The 24,107-nt window shown below is 45.6% G+C and overlaps 1 protein-coding gene across 1 annotated transcript in view; it reads right to left on the bottom strand.

Annotated features, from left to right (window-relative positions):
- Positions 1–24,107, bottom strand: part of LOC126522463 (glutamate receptor ionotropic, kainate 2-like) — a 364,802-nt gene that overhangs the window by 212,238 nt on the left and 128,457 nt on the right. Inside the window, exons 3-4 of the mRNA XM_072288773.1 lie at positions 19,007–19,276; positions 10,679–10,860 (exon numbers count right to left, since the gene is read on the bottom strand). Coding sequence (XP_072144874.1) covers positions 10,679–10,860; positions 19,007–19,276 — 452 coding nt within the window. The remainder of the gene's footprint in view (positions 1–10,678; positions 10,861–19,006; positions 19,277–24,107) is intronic.

Below are 24,107 nucleotides of genomic sequence, written 5' to 3' on the forward strand. Positions count from 1 at the left end.
GCAAATCACTTCGCTTGTTAGCTAGCAACACAATGTCGTCCGAAAAAATAAACCTGGAAGCTGCTGCTCTACTACTGTACCCGCCTGCTTGTATGAGAGATTAAAACCGATATTAGTTCCCTCTAGCGCCCTCTCCATCCTCACCATGTACATCATAAACAGCAGTGGGGATAGAGGGCACCCCTGCCTCAGTCCCTTCTTGATATGAACTTTCTCCTGGCTCGTCATCCCTTCCCATTCAACGCAAACTGTATTTTCTAGGTAAATCTCTCTCAAAAGCTGTAGACAATCGTCACCTAAGTCTTCCCCTTCCAGAATATCCCACAACATGTTGCGGTCTGCGTTGTCATAGGCTCCTGTAATGTCAAAAAAGGCCACATATAACGGCCTGCTTTCTACTTTTGATATTTCAATGCACTGAGTAAGAGCAAATAAGTGATCATCTAAACGCCTACCTATTCAGGAAGCCATTCTGAAGTTCTCCCAAAAGGCCATTATTCTCTGACCACGCTTGAAGCTTTAATTTTATTGCCTGCATTGCTAGCCTGTATATTACCCATGTAATGGTGAACGGTCTATACGAGTGAATTTTATCTTTCTCCCCCTTACCTTTATAAATTAAATTCTTTCTACTTTGTCTCCAATTGTCTGGTATCCGTCTATCCTTTAAAGTTTTTTGCACTGCTTTGACCAGAGCTTCCTTACTTTTTGGTTCTAGTTCAATAATCAGCCTAACGGGAACCTCGTCTAGCCCTGTGGCTGTGTCCTTAGAAATTTTATCTTCGGCTTTCTTCCAGTTTAAATATGTCCGCACCAGCTTCTTTTCCACCTGGATCTCTTTTATGCTTTTTTTTCCTTCAAATACAACCTCGGCATTGCCTTGGAAAGAGTCGGCTGTTATTTTCGGATATTTCGCTTCTATCTGGAGACGCTGCGCCATCTGGTGGCACTGGAAAGAATCTGTGCCTTGGTCTCCTAGACGAGAAGCGTGGCAGGCCGGTGCCTTCGGACGACAAGAATACGTCTCTGGCTTGCCTCACACTTGGTGGCACGCACATGTCATCGCTTCATTAATGACACTCAACTGTTGTCAAGCCCTCATCGCCATACCGTCTTTGTCGTTTCATCGATGTCAGTGTGTTCGTCATTGTATTGCACTCATATTGTACTTTATTCAATCATCACTATGCCGTCCATGTCATGCTGTGATCGTCAGACACAGCTGTCATGTCTCCATTGTCATTCTGTCTTCGCAGTGCCTCCGTAATTATACCATCGTCATCACTCCAGCTTCGTCATCCCGTTATCGTCCTGCCGTTGCAATAACGCCATCTTCGTCACAGAGGCTTCGTGACACAGACATCTTCACGTACTTCTCATCACGCACTATTGGCCATTCTATTGTCCTCGTGCAGTTGTCACGTTATCGTGGTCACTGCATCGTTGTCAACCGGTCGTCGTGCATTCGCTGTCACACGGACGTCGCGATGCCGTCGCCATCGTTGCATCGTTATTATTGTAACTTCGACATCCGACTCTCGTCATTGCGGTGGTCGTAATACCGTTGTCGTCATGCCATCGTCATCACGCTGTCGTTTCATCATTCTCATCCCTTCAGTATCGTCATCACGCCTTCCGCGTCATACCACCTTCGTCGATCCATCCACGTCATTCCTTGTTGTTCATTACGTCGTAATCATGTTGTCGTCGTCAAAAACGGATTACGCTGCCGTTGTTATGCCGTCATCGTCATTGCGTTGTCGTCACACAGGCGCTTTCGTACAACCGTTTTATAACCGTCGTCCTCGTGCCGTCTTGGTCATGCATTCGTCCTCATTGTCGCCTCATTCGGTTGTCAACAGGCTGTCTTATCCATGCCTCTTCAAGGGGAGTACGGTAGCACCATTAAAAGACGGGTCAAAAGAAGACACAGGGACACCCACAGCGCTAACTTCCAACAATGTTTATTATTGAAAACCAGGTCGCACTTATACACTCAGCCAACATGAGTCACAACCACGTTAACAGTTAACAATCAGAGCGAAAGATTTTTGTGATATGTTAAGCCATGCGCAAAAATTTCAGTTCTTTTCCAGAGAGAGCCAATGATGGTTTGCTGATACATGAATCTCCTAGGACATCAATCTGCTCGGCTTCTATTATAACATTAGTGAGTTCGCACTTATTTCTACCGGTAATGATTGTTGATTCCAAGAGATGGGAGCACTTGTGTTGCTTACTAAGAAGGGAGAGAAACCCATCTGATACAAGTTTGTCGACTTTATTTTTGTGTTCGTGCAGTCCATCATTAATGCATCTGCCCGACTGTCCAATGTAATACTTCCCACACGATAATGGTATACGATATATATTTCATGTCTTACATTCTCTAAACTTCTTCCTGTGTTTAACTTGGCAGCTAGGGGCACTTTCTTTTCTGGTCTTGTTTTCCTGCCCAGGCTGATTATTTGATTAGCCCTAGGGGATTCATGTATCAGCAAACCATCATTGGCTCTCTCTGAAAAAGAACTGAAATTTTTTGCGCATGGCTTAACATATCACAAAAATGTTTCGCTCTGACTGTTAATCTGTTCACGTGGTTGTGACTCATGTTGGCTGAGTTTATAAGTACGACCTGGTTTTTGATAATAAACATTGTCGGAATTTAGTGCTTTGTGTGTTTCTATGTGTCTTCTTTTGTCCCGTCTTTTAATCGCGCTACCGTACTCCCCTTGAAGATGCATTACCAACAAACCCACATTGCAATCCTCGTTATCGATGCCATCGTTGTCGTAATTTATCGATATCTATTGTCATCATGCCGTCTTCGCTATATACTTTGCCGTTCAATTATTATCATGTCTTCTTCGTCATTGCATCGTCACTGTGTCAGTTTCTAGCAGTCGTCGTCAGGCCTCCATGCTCATGGGTGGCCTTGGCAAGCGAGTGCCATAGCAAAGTGGGATAATATTGGAGTATTCTGCGTATAGTAGAAACAATGAATGATTCAAAATCACCACTACATGTGTCAAATAAACGTCGGTTCAGTAATATCGTCTGTCGCTGCATTACTCGATTGCCTGTAGTTGTTCTAACCACGCCCCCTTATTATAGTTAACCAAGCACTAAGCTGCGAAGTTCCCACACAAATAATGCAAATTCCTTTTGAAGCTCAATATTAACTTGGGCAAAAATATTTTAAATTTATCATTAAAGAACGCCTAATTGACCAAACGGAATGAGATATTTGTTTAAAAAAATTAAATTATTGGGTTTTACGTGCCAAAACCACTTTCTGATTATGAGGCACGTCGTAGTGGGGGACTCCGGAAATTTCGACCACCTGGGGTTCTTTAACGTGCACCTAAATCTAAGTACACGGGTGTTTTCGCATTTCGCCCCCATCGAAATGCGGCCGCCGTGGCCGGGATTCGATCCCGTGACCTCGTGCTCAGCAGCCTAAGATATTTGTTTAGTCGTTATACTGTATATTTTCTTTATTACCTTTGAGACGACTTTCTCTTACACGCATGTTCCCATCTTTGTAATATTCTTCCTTGTTTTATGACTGGCATTTTTTTCATAGATCTGTAAAAATTATTATGTTGCTTTGTTTTTATCGCTCATGCGATATACTGTGTATTTATTCTAGTTATTTTTTCTTGTACAAATTTCACGTGTGTTGATCTACCGCAGCATCTTATTTACTGTGCTTATGAAATTGTAGAGCAGTGCTGCTACACAACGCCAAGTGTTCCACGGCTGACATTCACATTGTCAGTCACTTTCCTTTTGTCTTGGCGGCATTTCTTCGTGAAACAGAATAAACTTTCTCTATTTGCGTTACCATCGACAGCCATCGGTAGATGAGCTTTGTCATATTTTTTTTAATACAAGGCTGTTTTAATCAATAAAGCACAAAATTAACTGGAAGCCGAGCTCTCTCGTCGCACATATTGAATACTAGGGTAAACATGGAGCGGCTGGAGATGAAAATTCAAGATTACGAGCAAAACACGAACAACGTGAATTTCGGAGCTCCGGCGTAAGTAAGTAAGTAAGTAAGTTTATTTCGACCATCACGTCATACATGATGATGCAGCTGATGATGAGCAGATGTTCACCTTCGTCTCGTATTGTTCATGGATGGATGGATGAGTACAACTTTCTTGTACGTCCGGCAAGGTTTCACGGAACCCGGGCTCAGGTCTCCCACGGGGGAACGTCAAGGCAATGCCTCAACGCCGCCTCACGGGCTTGCTGGGCTGGCCCAGTCATTTCTAACATTAACATCTCGAAGCTGATGTGCGCCTGAGAATTCTTTCGAAGTAGATGGGCCTTGCGAATTCGCCGGCTATGAGTCGTAAATTGCAATATTTGTCGTAAGATTATGATTTAGAATGTGCATGAGTATGATTATATTATTTACTAAATCAAGCTTTTTGGTTTGTCGGAGAAGTAATCCCCGTCGCATCTACCAAGTTAGATAAGTATTTGAATAGTGATATTTGCCGCAGTAGATTTTAAAAATATTAGTGCACCTAAAAGAAAAACACATGGTATACCATGTGATCGAAAGCTAGTGAAATACAGCTGACACATCATTTTAAAGGCCCGTGCCGTATACGGAACATAAAGAAAAGCAGTTTGACGACGTCTTAGAGGCATATTTCATGCTTACATGTCAGGGCCTGACGCACTCTGTCGTTGTTCCTTAGTTACTGCTTCTGAACTAAGCGGAAATACGTAAAATGCTATAGAGGGTGAGCCAGAAAGTGTGAAATGGAAGTGCATTTAATAGCCACAGCTACAGCTCCAGCTACAGAAGTTAGCGGCCGACCTGTCTCGAATCAAGCTAAACCGCTATTTGATCTATAGTCATTCCGCTAATGACGATGTAATTAGAATCGGCTTCGTTAGCTTGTACTAATGGCATCGTTACTATTGTAAGGCCTCGTCAGCCTCTTCTGCTTGCGGCCGTATAACAAAATTTCCTACGTACCAACCGTAAATCATGGATTCCAGTGCGAGCCGTTGGGCCGAACGGACCGAAACGGCTCTATTGCAGTGTGATGCTGCGGCGCGATGTTAGGCCGCGCTCTTCTCGCTTAGTGCAAATTGTAGGGGGCATAGACCCAGTCAAGCCTGTTGAAGATTTTCTGTCCGCGCTACTAAACATTCTGTGACATTTGAAGCGTCGGTCGGTCGGTCGGTCGGTCGGTCGGTCGGTCGGTCGGTCGGTCGGTCGGTCGGTCGGTCGGTCGGTCGGTCGGTCGGTCGGTCGGTCGGTCGGTCGGTCGGTCGGTCGGTCGGTCGGTCGGTCGGTCGGTCGGTCGGTCGGTCGGTCGGTCGGTCGGTCGGTCGGTCGGTCGGTCGGTCGGTCGGTCGGTCGGTCGGTCGGTCGGTCGGTCGGTCGGTCGGTCGGTCGGTCGGTCGGTCGGTCGGTCGGTCGGTCGGTCGGTCGGTCGGTCGGTCGGTCGGTCGGTCGGTCGGTCGGTCGGTCGGTCGGTCGGTCGGTCGGTCGGTCGGTCGGTCGGTCGGTCGGTCGGTCGGTCGGTCGGTCGGTCGGTCGGTCGGTCGGTCGGTCGGTCGGTCGGTCGGTCGGTCGGTCGGTCGGTCGGTCGGTCGGTCGGTCGGTCGGTCGGTCGGTCGGTCGGTCGGTCGGTCGGTCGGTCGGTCGGTCGGTCGGTCGGTCGGTCGGTCGGTCGGTCGGTCGGTCGGTCGGTCGGTCGGTCGGTCGGTCGGTCGGTCGGTCGGTCGGTCGGTCGGTCGGTCGGTCGGTCGGTCGGTCGGTCGGTCGGTCGGTCGGTCGGTCGGTCGGTCGGTCGGTCGGTCGGTCGGTCGGTCGGTCGGTCGGTCGGTCGGTCGGTCGGTCGGTCGGTCGGTCGGTCGGTCGGTCGGTCGGTCGGTCGGTCGGTCGGTCGGTCGGTCGGTCGGTCGGTCGGTCGGTCGGTCGGTCGGTCGGTCGGTCGGTCGGTCGGTCGGTCGGTCGGTCGGTCGGTCGGTCGGTCGGTCGGTCGGTCGGTCGGTCGGTCGGTCGGTCGGTCGGTCGGTCGGTCGGTCGGTCGGTCGGTCGGTCGGTCGGTCGGTCGGTCGGTCGGTCGGTCGGTCGGTCGGTCGGTCGGTCGGTCGGTCGGTCGGTCGGTCGGTCGGTCGGTCGGTCGGTCGGTCGGTCGGTCGGTCGGTCGGTCGGTCGGTCGGTCGGTCGGTCGGTCGGTCGGTCGGTCGGTCGGTCGGTCGGTCGGTCGGTCGGTCGGTCGGTCGGTCGGTCGGTCGGTCGGTCGGTCGGTCGGTCGGTCGGTCGGTCGGTCGGTCGGTCGGTCGGTCGGTCGGTCGGTCGGTCGGTCGGTCGGTCGGTCGGTCGGTCGGTCGGTCGGTCGGTCGGTCGGTCGGTCGGTCGGTCGGTCGGTCGGTCGGTCGGTCGGTCGGTCGGTCGGTCGGTCGGTCGGTCGGTCGGTCGGTCGGTCGGTCGGTCGGTCGGTCGGTCGGTCGGTCGGTCGGTCATGTAGCAAACTATTCCTAGTCTTTGTTGAAGCATGACGCTCAAGAAAAGCTTTTGTGCACTTGAGTGTCATTGCCAAAAGAAGGGCCAGCTGCACGTTAAGGATCATTACTTCCAACGCCTTTATCGAACTGAGCAGCTGTGCGGTAAATGGTCGACGATGTTATAGCACCGCTGACTGGCGCGTGTTTTGCATGCGCCTCAAGAACTTGTAAGCATCACTTCAACGATCGCTTCAAGTAAATAATCAGTTGGTTATCTTTCCAAATAGGACATTAATGTCGGTCGGCACACTTACTGAAAATTGTTGAAGTGAGAGAACGCCAACTCGAAAAGCAAAGTATTTAGAGAAAAAATAAATGTTTCTCCTCCCATACTGGGGCCTTCTTCACAATGAGAACAATTTGTAGTAGCAGAATATTATGCTGACTTGAAGAGGAGGTCCTAGTGCCGCGCGCACACATGCGGAAGGCTATTATTCTTCCATTTACTGAAACCTCATCCTGCATGTTTACGATCTTTCCCTCTCACTATGCGCACACGTATTAATATATAGAGATTGCGTTAGTAGAACATTCCACGTTTGAACTTTTTGCACACATGGTTGGAGTGAGCGAGTGAAGAAACTTTATTGCAGGTCCGGCGAGGACGCGAACTCGTCGCGCACCCGGATAGTCCCACGTTGGGACCGACAGGTCTAGCCCACCGGCCTGGTCGCGGGCACGCTGGACAGCCAGGACTTGCTTCTTTAGAGCAGGGCTACCCAGAAGCGAGTCGCACTCCTCCTTGATGAACTCGGGGTATGTCGACCCGCACTCCCAGAGCATGTGCGCTACAGTATAGATCTGTGCGCAGGACGGGCAGGCGTCGTCGCGATACACGTCGGGATAGGCCTCGTGCAGAAGGGACAGACACGGATATGTGCTGGTCTGTAGAAGTCTAAGCGAAACGGATCGCGCCCTATTCAACTTGGGGTGAAGTGGTAGAAAGACCCTTCTAGACATGAAGAATTTAATAACCTCGCTGTGAGTAGCGGGAGCGTCCCTGTGGCCGTATATAGGAGGAGGGGAGTCGGCGCTCCTTACAGAGGAAGTGCGGTCGGTGAGGTCACGGGCAGCCTCGTGAGCACTCATTGAGGTTCGGGGGAGCACCCTCGATTGACCCTACGTGAGCGGGAAACCTGTGGATTGAATTATGCATGAGAGCATATGGACTCGAGCTGCTAAGAAGACGAGCAGCTTGCTTGGCGATGCAACCCTTCTGAAAAGCCCTAACTGCCGTTTTCGAATCGCTATAGATCTCGGACCCACGACCGTCTAGCAGGGCAAGGGCGATCATGGCTTGCTCGGCGACTCCGGGTTCTGAAGTGCGAATGAAGGCGCTATTGGAAATCTTGCCGCTGAAGTCGACCACAACGACGACAAAGGTCTTCCCATCGCTGTACTCCGCGGCATCCATCAAGCTTGCTCTAATGCCGCATTGCTTGATCTGTTTCAGGACGGCTACTGCTCTGGCCTTGCGTCTGCCCTCTTTGTGGACGGGATGGACGTTTCGGGGCATAGGGGCCACTTCGAACTTGTCTTGAATGCACCTAGGGATCGTGGTACTGACCATCCAGAATCCCGCAGGGTGGTAACCCAGTTCTTCGAGGATGCGTTTACCTGTCGCTGTGGTGCTCAGGCGAGTGAGTTGCGCGCGTTCTTGGACTTCGGCAATCTCCTCCGCGGTGGTATGCACCTCCAGCTTGAGCAGATCTTCGGTATGGGTCCTGATGGGCAGCCCGAGAGGCCTCTTGACTACTTTGCGGATGAGAGCGTTGATCTTGTCTCGCTCCACTCTGAGCCAGTTGTGCGCAGAAATTGTGTACGTGAAGTGGCATAGTACGAAGGCATTGATCAGCCTGAGGGGATTGTTTTCCTTCGTGCCTCGGTGGCGGTTTGCAATTCTGCGAACGAGTCGGAAAGCGTTGTCCGTCTTAGCGATGATCTTACGGAGAGCCATTTCATTCCCACCGTTAAATTCGACAAACATGCCCAGGATCCGAATAACGCCAACCCTGGGTATCAACCCCCCCCCCCCCCCCCCCCCACGTCACAAGTGCGAAGACTCATGCTGCTTTCAGAGACTGACTGCCAATCTTTGGGTCTGCCTCCCTTCTCTTTTCTGTAAAGCAGAAGCTCCGACTTGGCGGGGGAGCATCGAAATCCGGTGGGGCGGAGATACTCCTCGATCACGTCGATCGCGTCCTACATGGCTTCTTCGACTCTGCCCTCGCAGCCGCCGGAGCACCATAAACTGATGTCATCGGCGAAGATGGTGTGCTTGACGTCCTCGACACGTGCTAACCACTGGGAAAGACCAATCATACAGATGTTAAACAGTGCGGGGGAGATGACGCCAACCTTAGGAGTGCCCCGCCCTCCGAGGGGTACATCGTCCGAGCGGAAGTCCCCAATGCGAAGCTTGACCTTCCTGTCCGTTAGAAAAGAGCAGACGTAGCTGTGGAATCTGGAACCGAGACCCAGGTCTGAAATGGTCTTTGCGATGAAGGTGTGGAGCACGTTGTCGAAAGCCTTCTCGAGGTCCAGATCAAGCAGAGCCTTGACGTCTCTGGAACGGCCATCCACAATCTGATACTTGATTAGTTTCATGGCATCCTGCGTCGAGAGTCCGACGCGAAAGTCGATCATGTTGTACGCGTAAACCTCGTTGTCTTCGAAGTACCCGTTTAGCCTCTTGAGGACGACACGTGGTTTCACAATCACTGCGCCTTCATATCAGTCCACTGACCGCCACTTTTTAATGCCTATCTTCAGCAGTCTTATTGGAACACCTTGCGTGTTCAATAATAATTTCGTGTTCAAAATAATTTCAAACACTTCTACGAAGACGGGCGCAAGAAAGTTTAATTGGCGTAACGGCGGCATGATAAATTTATCGTTATCTTAAAGCAAAGCTACGATAATTCATTTATGTACTTGCAATGATTATTTTTTATCGCACAAGACAATTCACAATTAATGCTTTTGGTTCTCTTCGCGCTAAAGGGGAAGGGTATTGGAACAGGGATGGAAAGGTGACGTAAGCAACTGTAGTTGCTCGGAGTCAATGGCCTACAAGCCCTTTTGCATAGCTTGCAGACTCGTGGTTTCTTCTCTTATTTTTCTTTTTTGTGTGTTTGTTTCACTTTGACATCTTGCAGTACGTCCCATCTGCGCTCTTTACTGGACAAATTGTTGTGTAAAGTTCCCGCTGTGTTCGGGTATTTCTTCTTTATTCACCTTTTGTTGTTTTGCAAATATCCCCCCCCAACCCTCCCTTCGCCAGTGTGTGACCACCAAGGTAATGTTTACATAGAAAAGACAGACAGGTCAACCTGAGCTAGTGCACTCTAGCCCATCCAGTTATAGTACATCTCAGCCAATTCAGACGGTTTTAACGCTTAGCTCTCCCTACGTGCAAATAAGCCGCGTTACACGCAACCCTGTCAGGGAAAATTAACTCGTATGTTTATTTAAAATTGGGCGGGAATGACAAGAAAAGTGAAGTTAAAGTGAACGAAAAGGTAATGCATCGAAAAGAGGGAGCCGAACCCACACCTTTCGCATCAACCACGCAGTGCTTCACCAATTCAGCCACAGCGGCCGCCCATCTTTTCTCCCACTTTCTACTAAAAAATATGCATGGTAACATGCCCGCTGCGATGCCCTAATTGGAAAGGTGCTGCAAGAGTGATGTTAAAGGTGTGGATATGACTCCCTCTTGTCGGTAAGTTATTTTTCGTGTGCTTTCACTTGGCTTTTCTCTGTTATTCCTGCCATTTAGAAGAAAAAAGAACAAAGAAAAAGAAGAGAAAAGATCCCAAATAATTTCATCTGTGCTGCCCCTGGCTTTATTATTTCTTTTTGCCTAGATTGTTGCAGCTACCGAAAAAATTGAGTCCCTCGGAAGCCGGCACCCTTCTGGTGAAATAGTTACATCTGCGAGCGCGTACAAGAACAAGAGAAAAGTCAAGGCGAAAGTAGGAGCGTTTTAATGGCATAGGGATACCCTCACTTGCAATGTTCAGTTAGCACGCCAGATCACTTAATTACTCGTTGTAGCCCTCGTTCATGCGGAGTTGCAAGGAAAACTGGAAAACAAGAAAACGAATCGCAAGAAAGCCGTGATTCTCACCGCTTCGAGAAACTCGTAGACTCGCTCGGTGGGTACGTCCAGCACGATGTTGAACTCCTTCGCCAAGTCGACCCGTTTGAGGAGCGTCTTTACGGCACCGCCGCCTGGCCGATACAGCACGAGGCTGACCCTCGCGCCCAGCGCGAAGGAGGTGTTCAGCACGTCCTTCATGCGCACGAAACCTGCGAGGTTTAGTTAGCGAGCGTTGGCTAGCTAGCATAAAATTATATTCGACCGGTTAACATGTAAACATGGGCATGTTTTCCAAGTTTCCCTGTCCCTCTTTAGCAGTGGCGTCAAATGTAACGGCTCATTCAGTTTATTAACAAAAAGAACGTGCAAATCGTGTTAGCATTTACACTACTTTTTCCCGGTAGACTTGCAAAAAGGGTGTTCTCGATTCACCTGGTCAGTTGTTCGATTATTCACTTATTTATACTTTTATCCATTTATCTTATAGTATCCTTGAAGGCACCCTTGAGAGATGGACATAGGGACATTTTATGCACCCTTGAAGGTGCTTCCTTATACCACGCGTAACCCCCTTATTGCTGTCAAATTTCCTTTTTCTTTTTTTTTCTTTTTTTATTCTACCCAAACTGATACTGCAGTTTCGATCAGAGAAGACAAAGTTTATGACTGTGCTATTCTGGTCACCTAGTGCGTAGTGAAATATCTGACGTGACAGAGTTTTACAGTGATAGCTATAAAGGTATTTGATGTAGTTTAGCGTCGTCGCGTATTTGCCCTATTCAACGACTCAATCTTACCCCTTAAGGTTTTCAGTGATATCCGTAAAACAAACGAGCTCCATTAAGGGCACGAAAACTATATATGTATCTTCCACACGAGGAAAAATAGTTAATTTACAGTTGTACAAATAAATAGTTATAAGAACACATACAAAGGATCGGCAGTTACATAGAATGAGTGCTAACAAGAATACGTAGTCGCGAGTGCAAATCTGCAAATCACAAAGCGAAAATTCTGTTTTCCTTCGAAGCCTAGCCGTGCAAGCGTAAGTGACGTGGTACTACCTACGTGCGCCTCTTGGACCAACATAATTCATTAAAACGTAATGCATTAAAGTTTTTCTTGAAACTTCACCCTTTTCTCGATGCCATGTTCTCTAGTCTTCTGCAACCGACGGTGCATGGTAAAGTAATCGTAAGCATTACTGAAAAGAAGATTGCTTTGATATGGGCGATCGTCAAGCATAGAGGTTGTTACAAAAGGTTGTTACAAAGCTGCCTGCGAGCAGGTTTTTTTCCCTCCGCCCTCCGATCTAACATGTGTGCTGGCAAATAAACATTATTATTAAATGTTGAAATAGAAGCCACTAGGAAACGAACGCATTTCGGTGAAGCGATGTGTTCGCGGTGATACACCGAGTGAGGCGCCGCTTAACGTTTCAGAGGCCGGAGATAAATCTAAGAGGTAAAGACGGTGCATGTTATATTGCTTATATGGAGATTAAAAAGCGGTATTAGGTGAGTTTAATATTGCCATAGCATACATTCTTGAATGCGGAAGGAGTTATTATCAACGCATACCTACTTTCTCTGCTTTTATTCTGTTTTTCTGTACAGCATTTATCTCTTGCGCTACCACTTCTTTATCTGTTCTTATGGACGGGTTTTGATGTTGTTTTGAATCTTAATGAACCTTTTTTATTTTATTTTCGCAAGATGTTGCGCCACACGGCCCTTCAAACATTCGAACTTCCCATATTGCGCAGTTAATGATGAAGGTGAAGATGAGAGGCTATCTACTCCACAACGACGTTAATAAAGACAAGGAAAGAGGGCAGGCACATGTGTTTAACGCACACCGGCTTTGCTACACTGCCTTAGAGTTTAAGGAAATAAAGGCCCAAGAAGAGAGAAAGAGCACTCACTGCATTCCTACACATAGGCAGGTACGCGTCGAGCCTTTACGCGGTCGAAGAGACGAGTCGACTTGAAGTGCAACAACGCTTTCGTTGCTTGATACACCACCGACGCACGCGCCTATGAGCGAAAGATCTTCGCCTCTAAAAACAATGTTGTGTTCAGGTTAACCGAAGGGAAACGGCTGTTCGTCGTAATGGGAACGGAGGAACGGTAGATTATAATAGCCGATAAACATTAGTACAAAGACGGTAACAACAAGGAGGTGGCGACGTCGCTTTTAAATCCCCGCGCCAGCTTTAAGTGAAGTACGCTTTCTGGCACCGCCATTTTTCAATCAATACTGGACAAATAGTTTCCAACGAGGGATGGATGACACCGTGTTTAAAAAAAAATTCGCGAGAACTGAAATTCGAAACGTCTGCGCGTCTTTATCGTGCAGAAAACTTTAACTCTGATACAGATGGACCCTTGTTTTTTCTTGTGCTTAGCTCAGAAACTTGAGACACAACGGAGAAAAGTCGAGACACGGACAAGCGCTTCTTTCGACACTGTCTTACTAGAAGCGGGATCAGGAGTTTATCTACCCAGGAGAAATAGCAAGCATGCGCAAATATTTGTGCCGGGGAGCAATTAGACTTCTTTCCTCGATAAGGATAGCCACGGAGTGTTGGTGCACTCTGGGCCATGTTTAGCTATTGTGGCAGATTCGATTAGTAGGTTGGTCAATTCGGTCTGCTGCTCGTGCGCAACAAAGCACTAATAAAATAGAGGCGAACAGCCGCACGTGCTGCAGTACGCAACCGACCAGCCGTCGCGTATTGTTTTTTTGACATTTTTACTGCGCTTTCTGAGTCTGTCGTTCAGACACCACCCCGATCGCCCCACCTGTAGCGTTTACCACACGACAGCGGTATTTGGTAAACAAAACCTTCTTTGCAGAAAACATCGTGCATCCCGTGTTTCTTTCACAGTGTTGCCTTCTGTAACCGACAGGAAACGTAATTGCTGAGCATGAGTGGTTTGCGTCAAGTTTTACTTTTGTATTTCTTCATTAGTTCACGCAATTAGCACCTATGGGCCCTACCAATGAATTTTTGGGCTACCCGTGTTTGTGGCTATGTGCAATGCTGTGGGGCACCGTAATCATCATCACATTTAGTATATCAGTATATTTACGCGTCTTTCACTTGCAAGAAGGAAGTAGCATAGAATATGACAGATTAGCAATGCAGATCAATCACTTATAGTCTAAAAAAGCATTGGGAAGGTGGATGTTAGCGCGAACGAAAGAACAGATAAAACAAAAACTTTTGCAAGATGTTTGCTTAAACTACCACGACCCAGAGATAAACTATATTTGTTACGATCTTTTGCAAGTTTGACTTTTAAACACGCAAGCAAGTATTAGTGAATGGCGTCTGTATTAGTTAGGTGATGTTTAACGGTGGATTCGATAATCTCAGAACCTCGCACTAATTATATTAAAAAAAAGATTATCCTCTTACATGTCAGAATGTAACACCACTGAGGAAATTTGCATCGAAAATAGTGCACTCTAGACAGTAATTTTTCTTCACGCGATAAATAATTGAACATGCCTTTTTCTCTATTTTTCTCACTAGAATGCTCAAAACGGGCAGCAATTCTGCACCAATTTTCGGGAATAGATTATTAAAGAGATTGTGACGAAAAGAAGAAACAAGAATAAGACATCAAGAGGAAGTGCCCAATAAAGACACGTGCAAAGGCTACTGCATTCGTTCGTTTCGTGTTCTCCCGTAGCTTAGATACAGGCATAGGTGTTGACAAGACTAAACCTATGTGCCGAGACACAAGGCTGCCGAAAGATTGTCGATGAAGCCCAACAATTTTTTGAGACCAAGATCGCCCCTGGCGGTTATAATTAACTCGGTGTCAGAGAATAAATGCTGGACCGCTTTTTCGGGAACTTTGGTATGATTCTCAAAATTGACTATTGTGCGCCGCACAAACCCTTCTCGCTCAAAGTAAATGTCGAGGTTCAGCGGTCCGTAAAATTGAAAGCTTTACGGCACAATTCCCGCCGACTTCAAGATCACACGTTATAATTGATGTGCGCTGGCGGTCCGCGCTATTATCGCTTTTTCTTTATTTCTAGACCGTGAAGGATGACTAACATTCATTGTATTCATGTATCTTCTATTAAAGATCTCATAATAGCTCAACTGTACAGAACACTTCCCTCTAATAGGAGCGCGTAGTGCTTCTTTTTTATTGACGCATGCATCGAAGAATAAACCACTCTATAGCGACGCTGTTTTCGACATCTAGTAAAGGGAAGGTAGCCCGCTTCTTTTTTGTTAACAACAAAGATAGAGGCAGGAACGCGCGAGGACAAAACAGGATGTACAATGCTCAGCGATTGAAACACGATACTCGGAGAACATGGCGACCGGTACTTCCTTGGTGACACTGAGGTGGTGCATTTTTGTGTGACATGAAAGTGAGAATCTTTTATCGTAACTGCATTCGGCTTCCGCAGCAATCATCCAGAGATAACTGGTGGCGGAAAAGGCACCGGCCGCCGTGCTGTCTGAGTATCGCGTTTCAATCTCTGAGCGCTGTAATACATAGCGCGACCAAACAAAAGGAAGTTTTTGCGCATACAAAGGTGAAGGTCCGTCTGGCATCCCATAACATTCAGTTAAAAGGGACCTGCAGCGCATGAGTTCCTATCTAAACACGCGGGCTTCTGTCTAAATACATACACATCAGGAGCACACACAGGAACACATGAGTTACTATCTAAATACATACACGCACACACGCACATAAGCTGCTTTTTTAGACGATACAGACTTCTTTAGAGAAGTAATGAGCTCCCAAGCAATCAGGAGATGCTTTTCCGCTAATAATGGGAGTTTCAAAAGACCAATTAGGGAAAATACATCACTTAAGGTATTCTTTCTTTTTTTTATTGCGGTAGTGACAGTTGTCTAAATGGCACACTTGGAGGCACAGGCATCTTCATTCTCACACATCTTTCTTAATAATCCTGAAAATTGCACCTAAGTGGAGATATTCGTCATCGAATTGCAAAGCTCAATGGAAGGAATACTGGGACCGAGTCCGTCCTGCAGTCCGTGAGACGGCAACGCCCTGTAAAGGAGTTTGGGGGCTAAGTATAGACGATAGCATGTCGCGGTAAAGCCTAAGCCGATGCACAGCCCAACATGCATGCCAGGTCAAGTGGACCGTATCAATAGCTCCCGCGAGTGGCCGAGAAGTTCCGTTTTAAACTTCCTCGCACTTGTCATCACAGGGTGCCTGAGTCTGATATGATAGCGCGGCCGCCCTTTCTGCGCTCCCGGAACACTCGGTTTCGATATTGTCTGGTTTTAGCATTCAAAATCGATAATAAATATATTTAATTACGTAAGACTTTCAGAGCTTTCACAGAATGAGGGTCAATTGAAATGTGGCTGCCTATAAATTCGTCATTTTAACAACTGCTCCTAAAGCACTACACAGAAGGAGGCCCACTTCTCCGTACGACAGAAAAGACGGCCCATTGTTTCGCGAAGTAAATGGAACAGCTGCGGCTTCAATACCGAGGGAAACACATTTGCATGGCATAAATGCAGGTACACTAAAATGCTTAGCAAACGATTTATATATTTCGCACATTTTTCTTGAATGTCACTGGCTGTTGAATTTATTTGACCTAACACTACAAATACAAACGCAAGTGCTCGTATCTTAAGAGGAAGCTTTAGCTCGGGTGCTCCTATCTAAATACATGTAAAAGGAGAATTATTTTTTCTCGGCAACCACTGCACCAAATTTCACGAGGTTTGTTGCATTTAAAAGAAAAACTTAATATCTGGTGGCTGTTGGTTACCAAATTTTTATTTCGGTCCTAAATATTTTATTAAAAATTGGCAAATATCAAAAATTTTCAGAAAACGACATTATCAAGTTTACAACTCTCTAACTCAGCAAGGAAAAATTACATCACAATTCTTTGAATTAATTTTCATAGTACATCTAAAACGGACAAAGTTAATATGTTACACATGAATCTAAAAAAAAATTGTACTGTGGAAATACAGCTTCTGCAGCACCCTCCTACACAACGTAACAAATTCACGTAACATATAATTTCACATATCGAATTTGTCCGCTTTAAATGATCTAATTGATCCCATTTACAGAACCGCGATATCTGTTTTCGATGCAGAGCTATTATTTTATAAACTTCGCGCGTCTGTATTTTTTTTTTCGGACTTCAGAATTTTGAAAATATTTTTCATACGTTTAGGCCCTAAATCAAAATTCCGCTTCCAACAGTCACTGGAATTTAACTTTCTCTCTCAAATGCAACAAATTCCATGAACATCGGTCAAGGGGTTATCTCCGAAAAACGTTTTTGCATTTTCATCATCATCATCATCATCATCATCATCATCATCAGCCTGGTAACGCCCACTGCAGGGCAAAGGTCTCTCCCGTACTTCTTCAACTACCCCGGTCATGTACTAATTGTTGCCATGTTGTCCCTGCAAACTTCTTAATCTCATCCGCTCACCTAACTTTCTGCCGCCCTCTGCTACGCTTCCCTTCCCTTGGAATCCATTCCGTAACTCTTAATGACCATCGGTTATCTTCCCTCCTCATCGTGTCCTGTCCATGCCCAATTCTTTTCTTGATTTCAACTAAGATATCATTAACTCGCGTTTCTTCCCTCACCCAATCTGCTCTTTTCTTATCCCTTAACGTTACACCTATCATTCTTCTTTCCATAGCTCGTTTCGTCATCCTCAATTTAAGCAGAACCCTTTTCGTAAGCCTCCAGGTTTCTGCCCCGTACGTGAGTACTGGTAAAACACAGCTGTTATAAACTTTTCCCTTGAGGGATAATGGAAACCTGCTGTTCATGTTCTGAGAATGCCTGCCAAACGCACCCCAGCCCATTCTTATTCTTCTGATTATTTCAGTCTCATGATCCGGATCCGCAGTCACTACCTGTCCTAAGTGGATGTATTCCCTTACCACTTCCAGTGCCTCACTAGCTATCGTAAACTGCTGTTCTCTTCCGAGACTGTTAAACATTACTTTAGTTTTCTGCAGAGTAATTTTTAGACACAGCCTCCGGCTATGCCTCTCCAGGTCAGTGAGCATGCATTGCAGTTGGCCCCTGAGTTACTAAGCAAGGCAATATCATCTGCGAATCGCAAGTTACTAAGGCATTTTCCATTAACTCTTATCCCCAATTCTTCCCAATCCAGGTCTCTGAATACCTCCTGTAAACATGCTGTGAATAGCATTGGAAAGATCGTATCTCCCTGCGTGACGCCTTTCTTTATTGGGATTTTGTTGCTTTCTTTATGGAGGACTACGGTGGCTGTGGAGCCGCTATAGATAACTTCCAGTATTTTTACATACGGCTCGTCTACACCTTGATTCCGCAATGCCTCTGTGACTGCTGAGGTTTCGACTGAATCAAATGCTTTCTCGTAATCAATGAAAGCTATATATAAAGCTTGGTTATATTCCGCACATTTTTCTATCACCTGATTGATAGTGTGAATATGGTCTATTGTTGAGTAGCCTTTACGGAATCCTGTCTGGTCCTTTGGTTGACCGAAGTGTAAGGTGTTCCTGATTCTATTTGCAATTACCTTAGTAAATACTTTGTAGGCAACGGACAGTAAGGTGATCGGTCTATAATTTTTCAAGTCTTTGGCGTCCCCTTTCTTATGGACTAGGATTACGCTAGCGTTTTTCCAAGCGTTTTAGCGTTTTACGTTTTACATGTATTTGAATAGACCGCGTCGGAGTTGGGCCCGAGCTAAAGCTTCCTCTTAAGGACATCGTATAGCAGACGGTTGTGAAACAATTTTGCTATTTCGCAACATTCGACATCCACCGAAGTACGAACAATGCAGGAACTTTCTATTCCTGCCGAGTGCGATGATGTTGCGATGGCAAATGCGCGAATAGACGAGGCGCCACTCATAAGGCTGCGTCTGCTATTCTCCACCGGGTAGTCGGAGACCTCGTCCGGAATCGAAGAGAGTAGTAATCCGTGCGTGAGTTCTCCAGCACAATGTGACAACCAGCATAGCTGTCGGCAACACTACGTGGATAATGTATTAGAGTGAGTCTTAGAAGGGCTCCGGATTTTAGTTAACCTTGACACAACGGTCAGCGTTTTCTACGCTTGAGAAGTGCGAGCTTTAAGTACCCAGATTTAGCTATTCATGATCAATCAAGTTAGCAACACGTCAGTTAATTAGATGCAAGGTCCCCATGGATTGGCTAACTTACAATCAAGTTACCTAAATTGCCTCTACATGTTACCTACATTAAATTCTCTGCAATCCGCCAGGCAAGCATCACATCACTCAATCAGTTGTAACGTCCATGTGACTCCTACGAAATACGCTTTGCTCACTGTCGCTTTCCTCGTAGATGACGGTGACGCTCTTCCAGCGGCTCGTCTTGAGAGCCAGGTCGACGTAGGCCCGGCTGAGTATGTCCGGGTGCGGATACACGTTTACCGAGAAACGGCGCTGGCCCGACGCCAGATCAGCCTCTGGCGCGGTCCAGCTGGTCTGCACGTGCGGGACGTGGAATGCGCTGCACGTGGAGCCCAGTACCGACACCACGGAAGGAGAGCGAGGACCGAGCACCAGGGACACGCCTTGCTTGAGCATGCTGCACACTAGAGATCCAAGAAAAGAATACGACATACGTATGCTGTCAGAATGAAGTCATCTACTGCCCTTGATAACCTCCCAAAGTTGCATTCACTTATCGAGAGCAGTCATTCTCCATATAAGCGCATACAGTGAGAATGAAGATTTAAGCGGGAGTGTCTCGCTTATCTAGTGATATGATATAAACACACTGAGGCGTTGTACGCCCTGAAGTTGAACATTGAATTGTGAGGGTCACCGTAGTCCGAAGAGCTCAAGAGCAGTTTTGACCCCCATCTTTAACGTTTACCAGAATTTAAGTACTTGAGCACTTTTGCCATTTCGTCTACATCAACATTCTTATTCGAAAATCGGAAAGTCCATTCCCGGTCAGCGCCGCTTCGAATCGAACCCGTAACCTCGTTCCCAGCAACACAGTGCCATAGGCAGTGAGTCAGGCGTCGCATTTATGAAGATGTGTCAGATTATGGGATTGACAGCTGTAATTATTGTGTAAAGTCACTTTTGTGCTTGTTGTAAAGGTAAACGAATAACCAGACTCACTGCGAGGAGCCTTGAGGGGGATGATTAGAAGACCTCGTGTGAACTTTTGCTTCACGTGAAATTGTATTTTTTTTAAAAATCCCATATTGTAATCAGCAACTACCCTGCTATTAGCGCTCAATATCTTCGTCTTGTTTTCGAAGGTTGCAGTTTTATAAGGATGAGAAAACAGCACGTCTGACTGAGTTTATGAACTTCACATCGCTGTACTAAAGCTCCTTATGGAGATGACTACGCAAGAAATCGTACAGGCAAAATTGATATAATCAACCGGTTGCTTAGAGAAGCCAAGAGAAACCATAAAAATACATTACGTTAAATTGAATTAGTCATTCAGATGTCATTGGTAGCAATATTTACCAATTTGCGGTACTATTAAACAAAGTATATTTGTTATATAGTATATGCTTTGTTCGCACTCTGCAACGAACAGAAGGCTACATACTTTTGAACCAAGGAGCCGTGAAAGTCACTTAGGAGTCCTTTTTTACGCCTGAAGAACTTTCATTCGGCAGTGACCGCATACCACAGAACAGGTATTTTCTTCGTACGAATTGCTTTCTTTCAGTGCGAAATCTCTATTGCGGCTATACTTGTGTACTCAATCACACTTCGGTATACTTCTGCATGATCCGGCACTTTGTCCAGTTTCATTTGTTTGACAGATTGATCTGGTGGCAGCGAGGTCTCCTTGATCTACCTATCTATCTATTTATCCATCTATCCATCCATCTATCCATCTATCCATCTATCAATCTATCAATCTATCAATCTATCTATCTATCTATCTATCTATCTATCTATCTATGTCTCACTTGGTGATAAACACGTATCATTCATTAAATTGGTCGGCCAGCATTATTGATTTCCGCGTAATAGTTCTGCCGAAACCAGCAAGGTGAAGGGAAGTAATTAATTAGAGGAAAACGAGACATCCACGCAATCGTATCAATTGCTATATAAAGGAAACCCATACGGGTTCTTCGAAAGAAAAGCCTAGCAGTTGAAGAAAAGTTCTTCCTTTTCTGGGACTCGAACGCGGGATCATCGCCTTTCTGGGGCAGCTGCTCTACCATCTAGCTAACCGGGCGGCTAGCAGATGGCAGGGCGAAGACGAATTTATCGACAACTCGAAGCAAAGGCAAGAGTTTGACGCAATAGTTCTGAGGAAACCCGCTAGGGAAAGGGAAGTAATTATTAAAGGAAGATGATACATCCACCCAATCGTAGCAATTGATTCAACTTCGTCCTGCCATCTGTTAGCCACCTGGTTATTCGGTGGTAGAGTGGCTTCCCCGGAAAGGCGGTGGTCCCGCGTTCGAGTCCCAGACCAGGACGAATGTTTCTTCAACTGCGAGGCTTTTCTTTCGAGAAACCCGTAAGGGTTTAGCTTGTAGCAAATGCTACAATTGGGTGGATGTTGAAATATTGTGTAGACGTCTCTCAGTAGCCTCAAACATATTACATTTTCTAGTTACCATTGTTGCTCAGAATACATAGCGTTTTGCTGATAGGCATAATGTCCTCGTTTCGTTTCTCACGCAGTGTACAAGTTTTGAGGATGACTACATCAATAACCGCCTTCGTAACTTGCTCTGTTTACATGTAAGACCCCATGTTGTCAAAATTAAACTGGAGCCTTCCACTGTGGTATCTTTCATTGTCATATCGACACCCTAAGACGCAAATCTACATAACTTAATCACTGTTGCTTACCGAATTCTCACTGAAGTGAGAACAATAAAATACATGCTAGTCTATGCGTGCAGTGCATTGCTAAGCAAACATATTTCTCAATTTCGATATATACAAAAAAGTATCGCACGGCTGCCCTATTGAGGCAATTTGCGTGTATTCTTGGGTTTATCTCATGCTTGGAAAAGCACCTTTATGTAACACGTATTGAGCAACAGAAAGATGTATTGAGGGTTTTTTTTTGTTGCTCTACAATTTTCTCATTCACACTTTTAATCTAATTATTATACTTGATAAGCTGAATAATTAATTACGAATATTTTTGTAATTACGTGGAATGCTAAAAATTACCTGAGTATCTCCAAACAACGGCAAACAACATTAACTTGGTTCTGTCGGGCTACGTGGCATTTGCATACTTTTTCATGTTTGGCTCAAGTTACGTGGACCACCTGGTACGTGCCTTGCCTTTGGCGCTTTCGAGGTATGCCTAACCCGTATCTTTCAAGCAGCACTTACTCCGCACTGAGAAAATAGGTCCAAAGACGGTGCATTCCGCATGTTTGCGGATGAATACTTCGACACTAGTGTCCCTCTCTGAAGGCTTAGTTTGGGATCATACCTTGAGAACTCACCGAGTGAAATCCAAATATGGCAACATAGAACTTTCACTGGTTATTAGAAATCCAGAAGGGGACTGACAGATAGAGCCGCACACTGTAGTATAAAAGTTGCAAACAGGGGTAAGGAGCCTTTCTGGGGCACCTGATCTCTGTTGGTAACTTTTGTGCCGTTAGTTACTAGAAGGAATTCGTGAATTTAGACCTTTTTTACAATAACTTAGTACCTATCACAAATTTTTTGACGGTACCGGCACGTATATTGTTCCGCCAAATCTAAACTCATCTGCACCACACAGTTTTGAATACTTAAGTAAAACTCTTGCTTGCGCTAGTTGGTTCATCCTTGAATGAGTAAAAAGCAAGGCGCAATAAACCAGGACAGAAGAAGAACACAAACGACAGGACCGGTGCCGGTCATGTCGTTTGTGTTCTTCTTCTGTCCTGGTCTATTGCACCTTGCTCTTTTTCATTCAATTTTGAATACTTGTTTGCCCTTCTGTGAAGTGATAGACATATATGTGAGTCCCGGTTTATACAGAGAGTTTCAGCTAACTTTAGCCAGAGTTTAAAAATATGCCTACGCACTCTAAGACGACGCGACGAAATGCATGTTGCTCAGTTGTAATAATAATTGACTTAGCTATAATGCTACATGGTATATTAGTTCTATGTTTATTGTACTGTAAACTTGCATTGCTTGTTCACTACAGAAGTTTTCTTTGCAATTTTTGTCTTACTAAACAGCTTTATATATTCTTGTTTTTTCGCACTGCTCCTTATATTATCAAATTGTCTGTAAACTCACCGTAACCAATGCTTGATCTGTATTTCGTTTTTTTTTTTCATTTTGTTCATGTATTGGAGTCCCCCCTGACAGTTTCTAACTTCGGGGCTCCCTGTGTAGTGCTAATTTTGTATACAATTCTTTGTATAACTGACATCGTTGAGGAATGAACTTGAACTTGAACTTCTGTATGTAGTGTGTCACGCTATATTTTTAGTTTCCTTACTTAAATAATTAGTCAAGATTAATTAAGTAACTTCTGAAGCAACGAAGGTAGAAAAAAATTCCAATTAGAAAGTTGCAGAACGACTTGGAAAACGTCTGATTAAACAGTTTCTAACTTTTTATCTATTATGCATTAGTGTTATTCCGCATACTGCCGATGCCTGCGAAACACAAAAAAGCACCACGTGACATGTCCGCTTGCGCGCCTTGATTTCAGCGCTCCTAAACGCTCCGCGTACAAACGAACACAGCATTTAGCCGGATGTGCTTCCGCTGCGTCTGCTTATCGCTATCATGAACCGCCGCGAGGGAAGCACATCGCTGGCGTGAGTCGCACAGGCAACGCCTGCGTCACTGCCCTGTCGGCTTTTAAGCGGCAGCACACCCTGGTGGATGCTACGTTCGTTTATGCGAGAAATGTCTGGTTGCGCTGCAATCACGACACGCAAACGTGCGTGTCACGTTTTTTTTTTTTTTTTTTTGCAGGCATCTGCAGTAAGCGAAAAAACAGTAATACTTGATAGAAAGAAAGAGGTTGTTTGTATGGACGTTTTGAAAATCGCTCTACAACTTGCGAATTGGATTTTTTTTCCAAGCTTGGTTGCTTCAGAAGTAGGTTAATTAATCTTGACTAATTACCTAGCAAAGCAAAATACAAAAAAAAAAAAATAGCGTGACACACTACATGTAAAAGTGAGCAACATCCATTTGGTCGCATCGGCATATTTTTAAACACTGGCTAAAGTTAGCTGAAACGCCCTGTACAGTTACTGATGAATGAGCGCCGCTTCTGGGAAGCTGATACGTTTGTGTACATGTTAGTCGTCATTAGGATTTCCTTACTCCAAATCCATTAGGCATTAGACTGTGTACCCAAAATTGTAGATCTGTTTCCAACACGTGACGTTTATTGAATACACATAATTTGCGGCACATGTCATTAACGTCAGCATTTAAGGGGCTCAG

The sequence above is a fragment of the Dermacentor andersoni genome, chromosome 6, assembly GCF_023375885.2.
Source record: "Dermacentor andersoni chromosome 6, qqDerAnde1_hic_scaffold, whole genome shotgun sequence".
Classification (NCBI taxonomy): Eukaryota; Metazoa; Arthropoda; class Arachnida; order Ixodida; family Ixodidae; genus Dermacentor; species Dermacentor andersoni.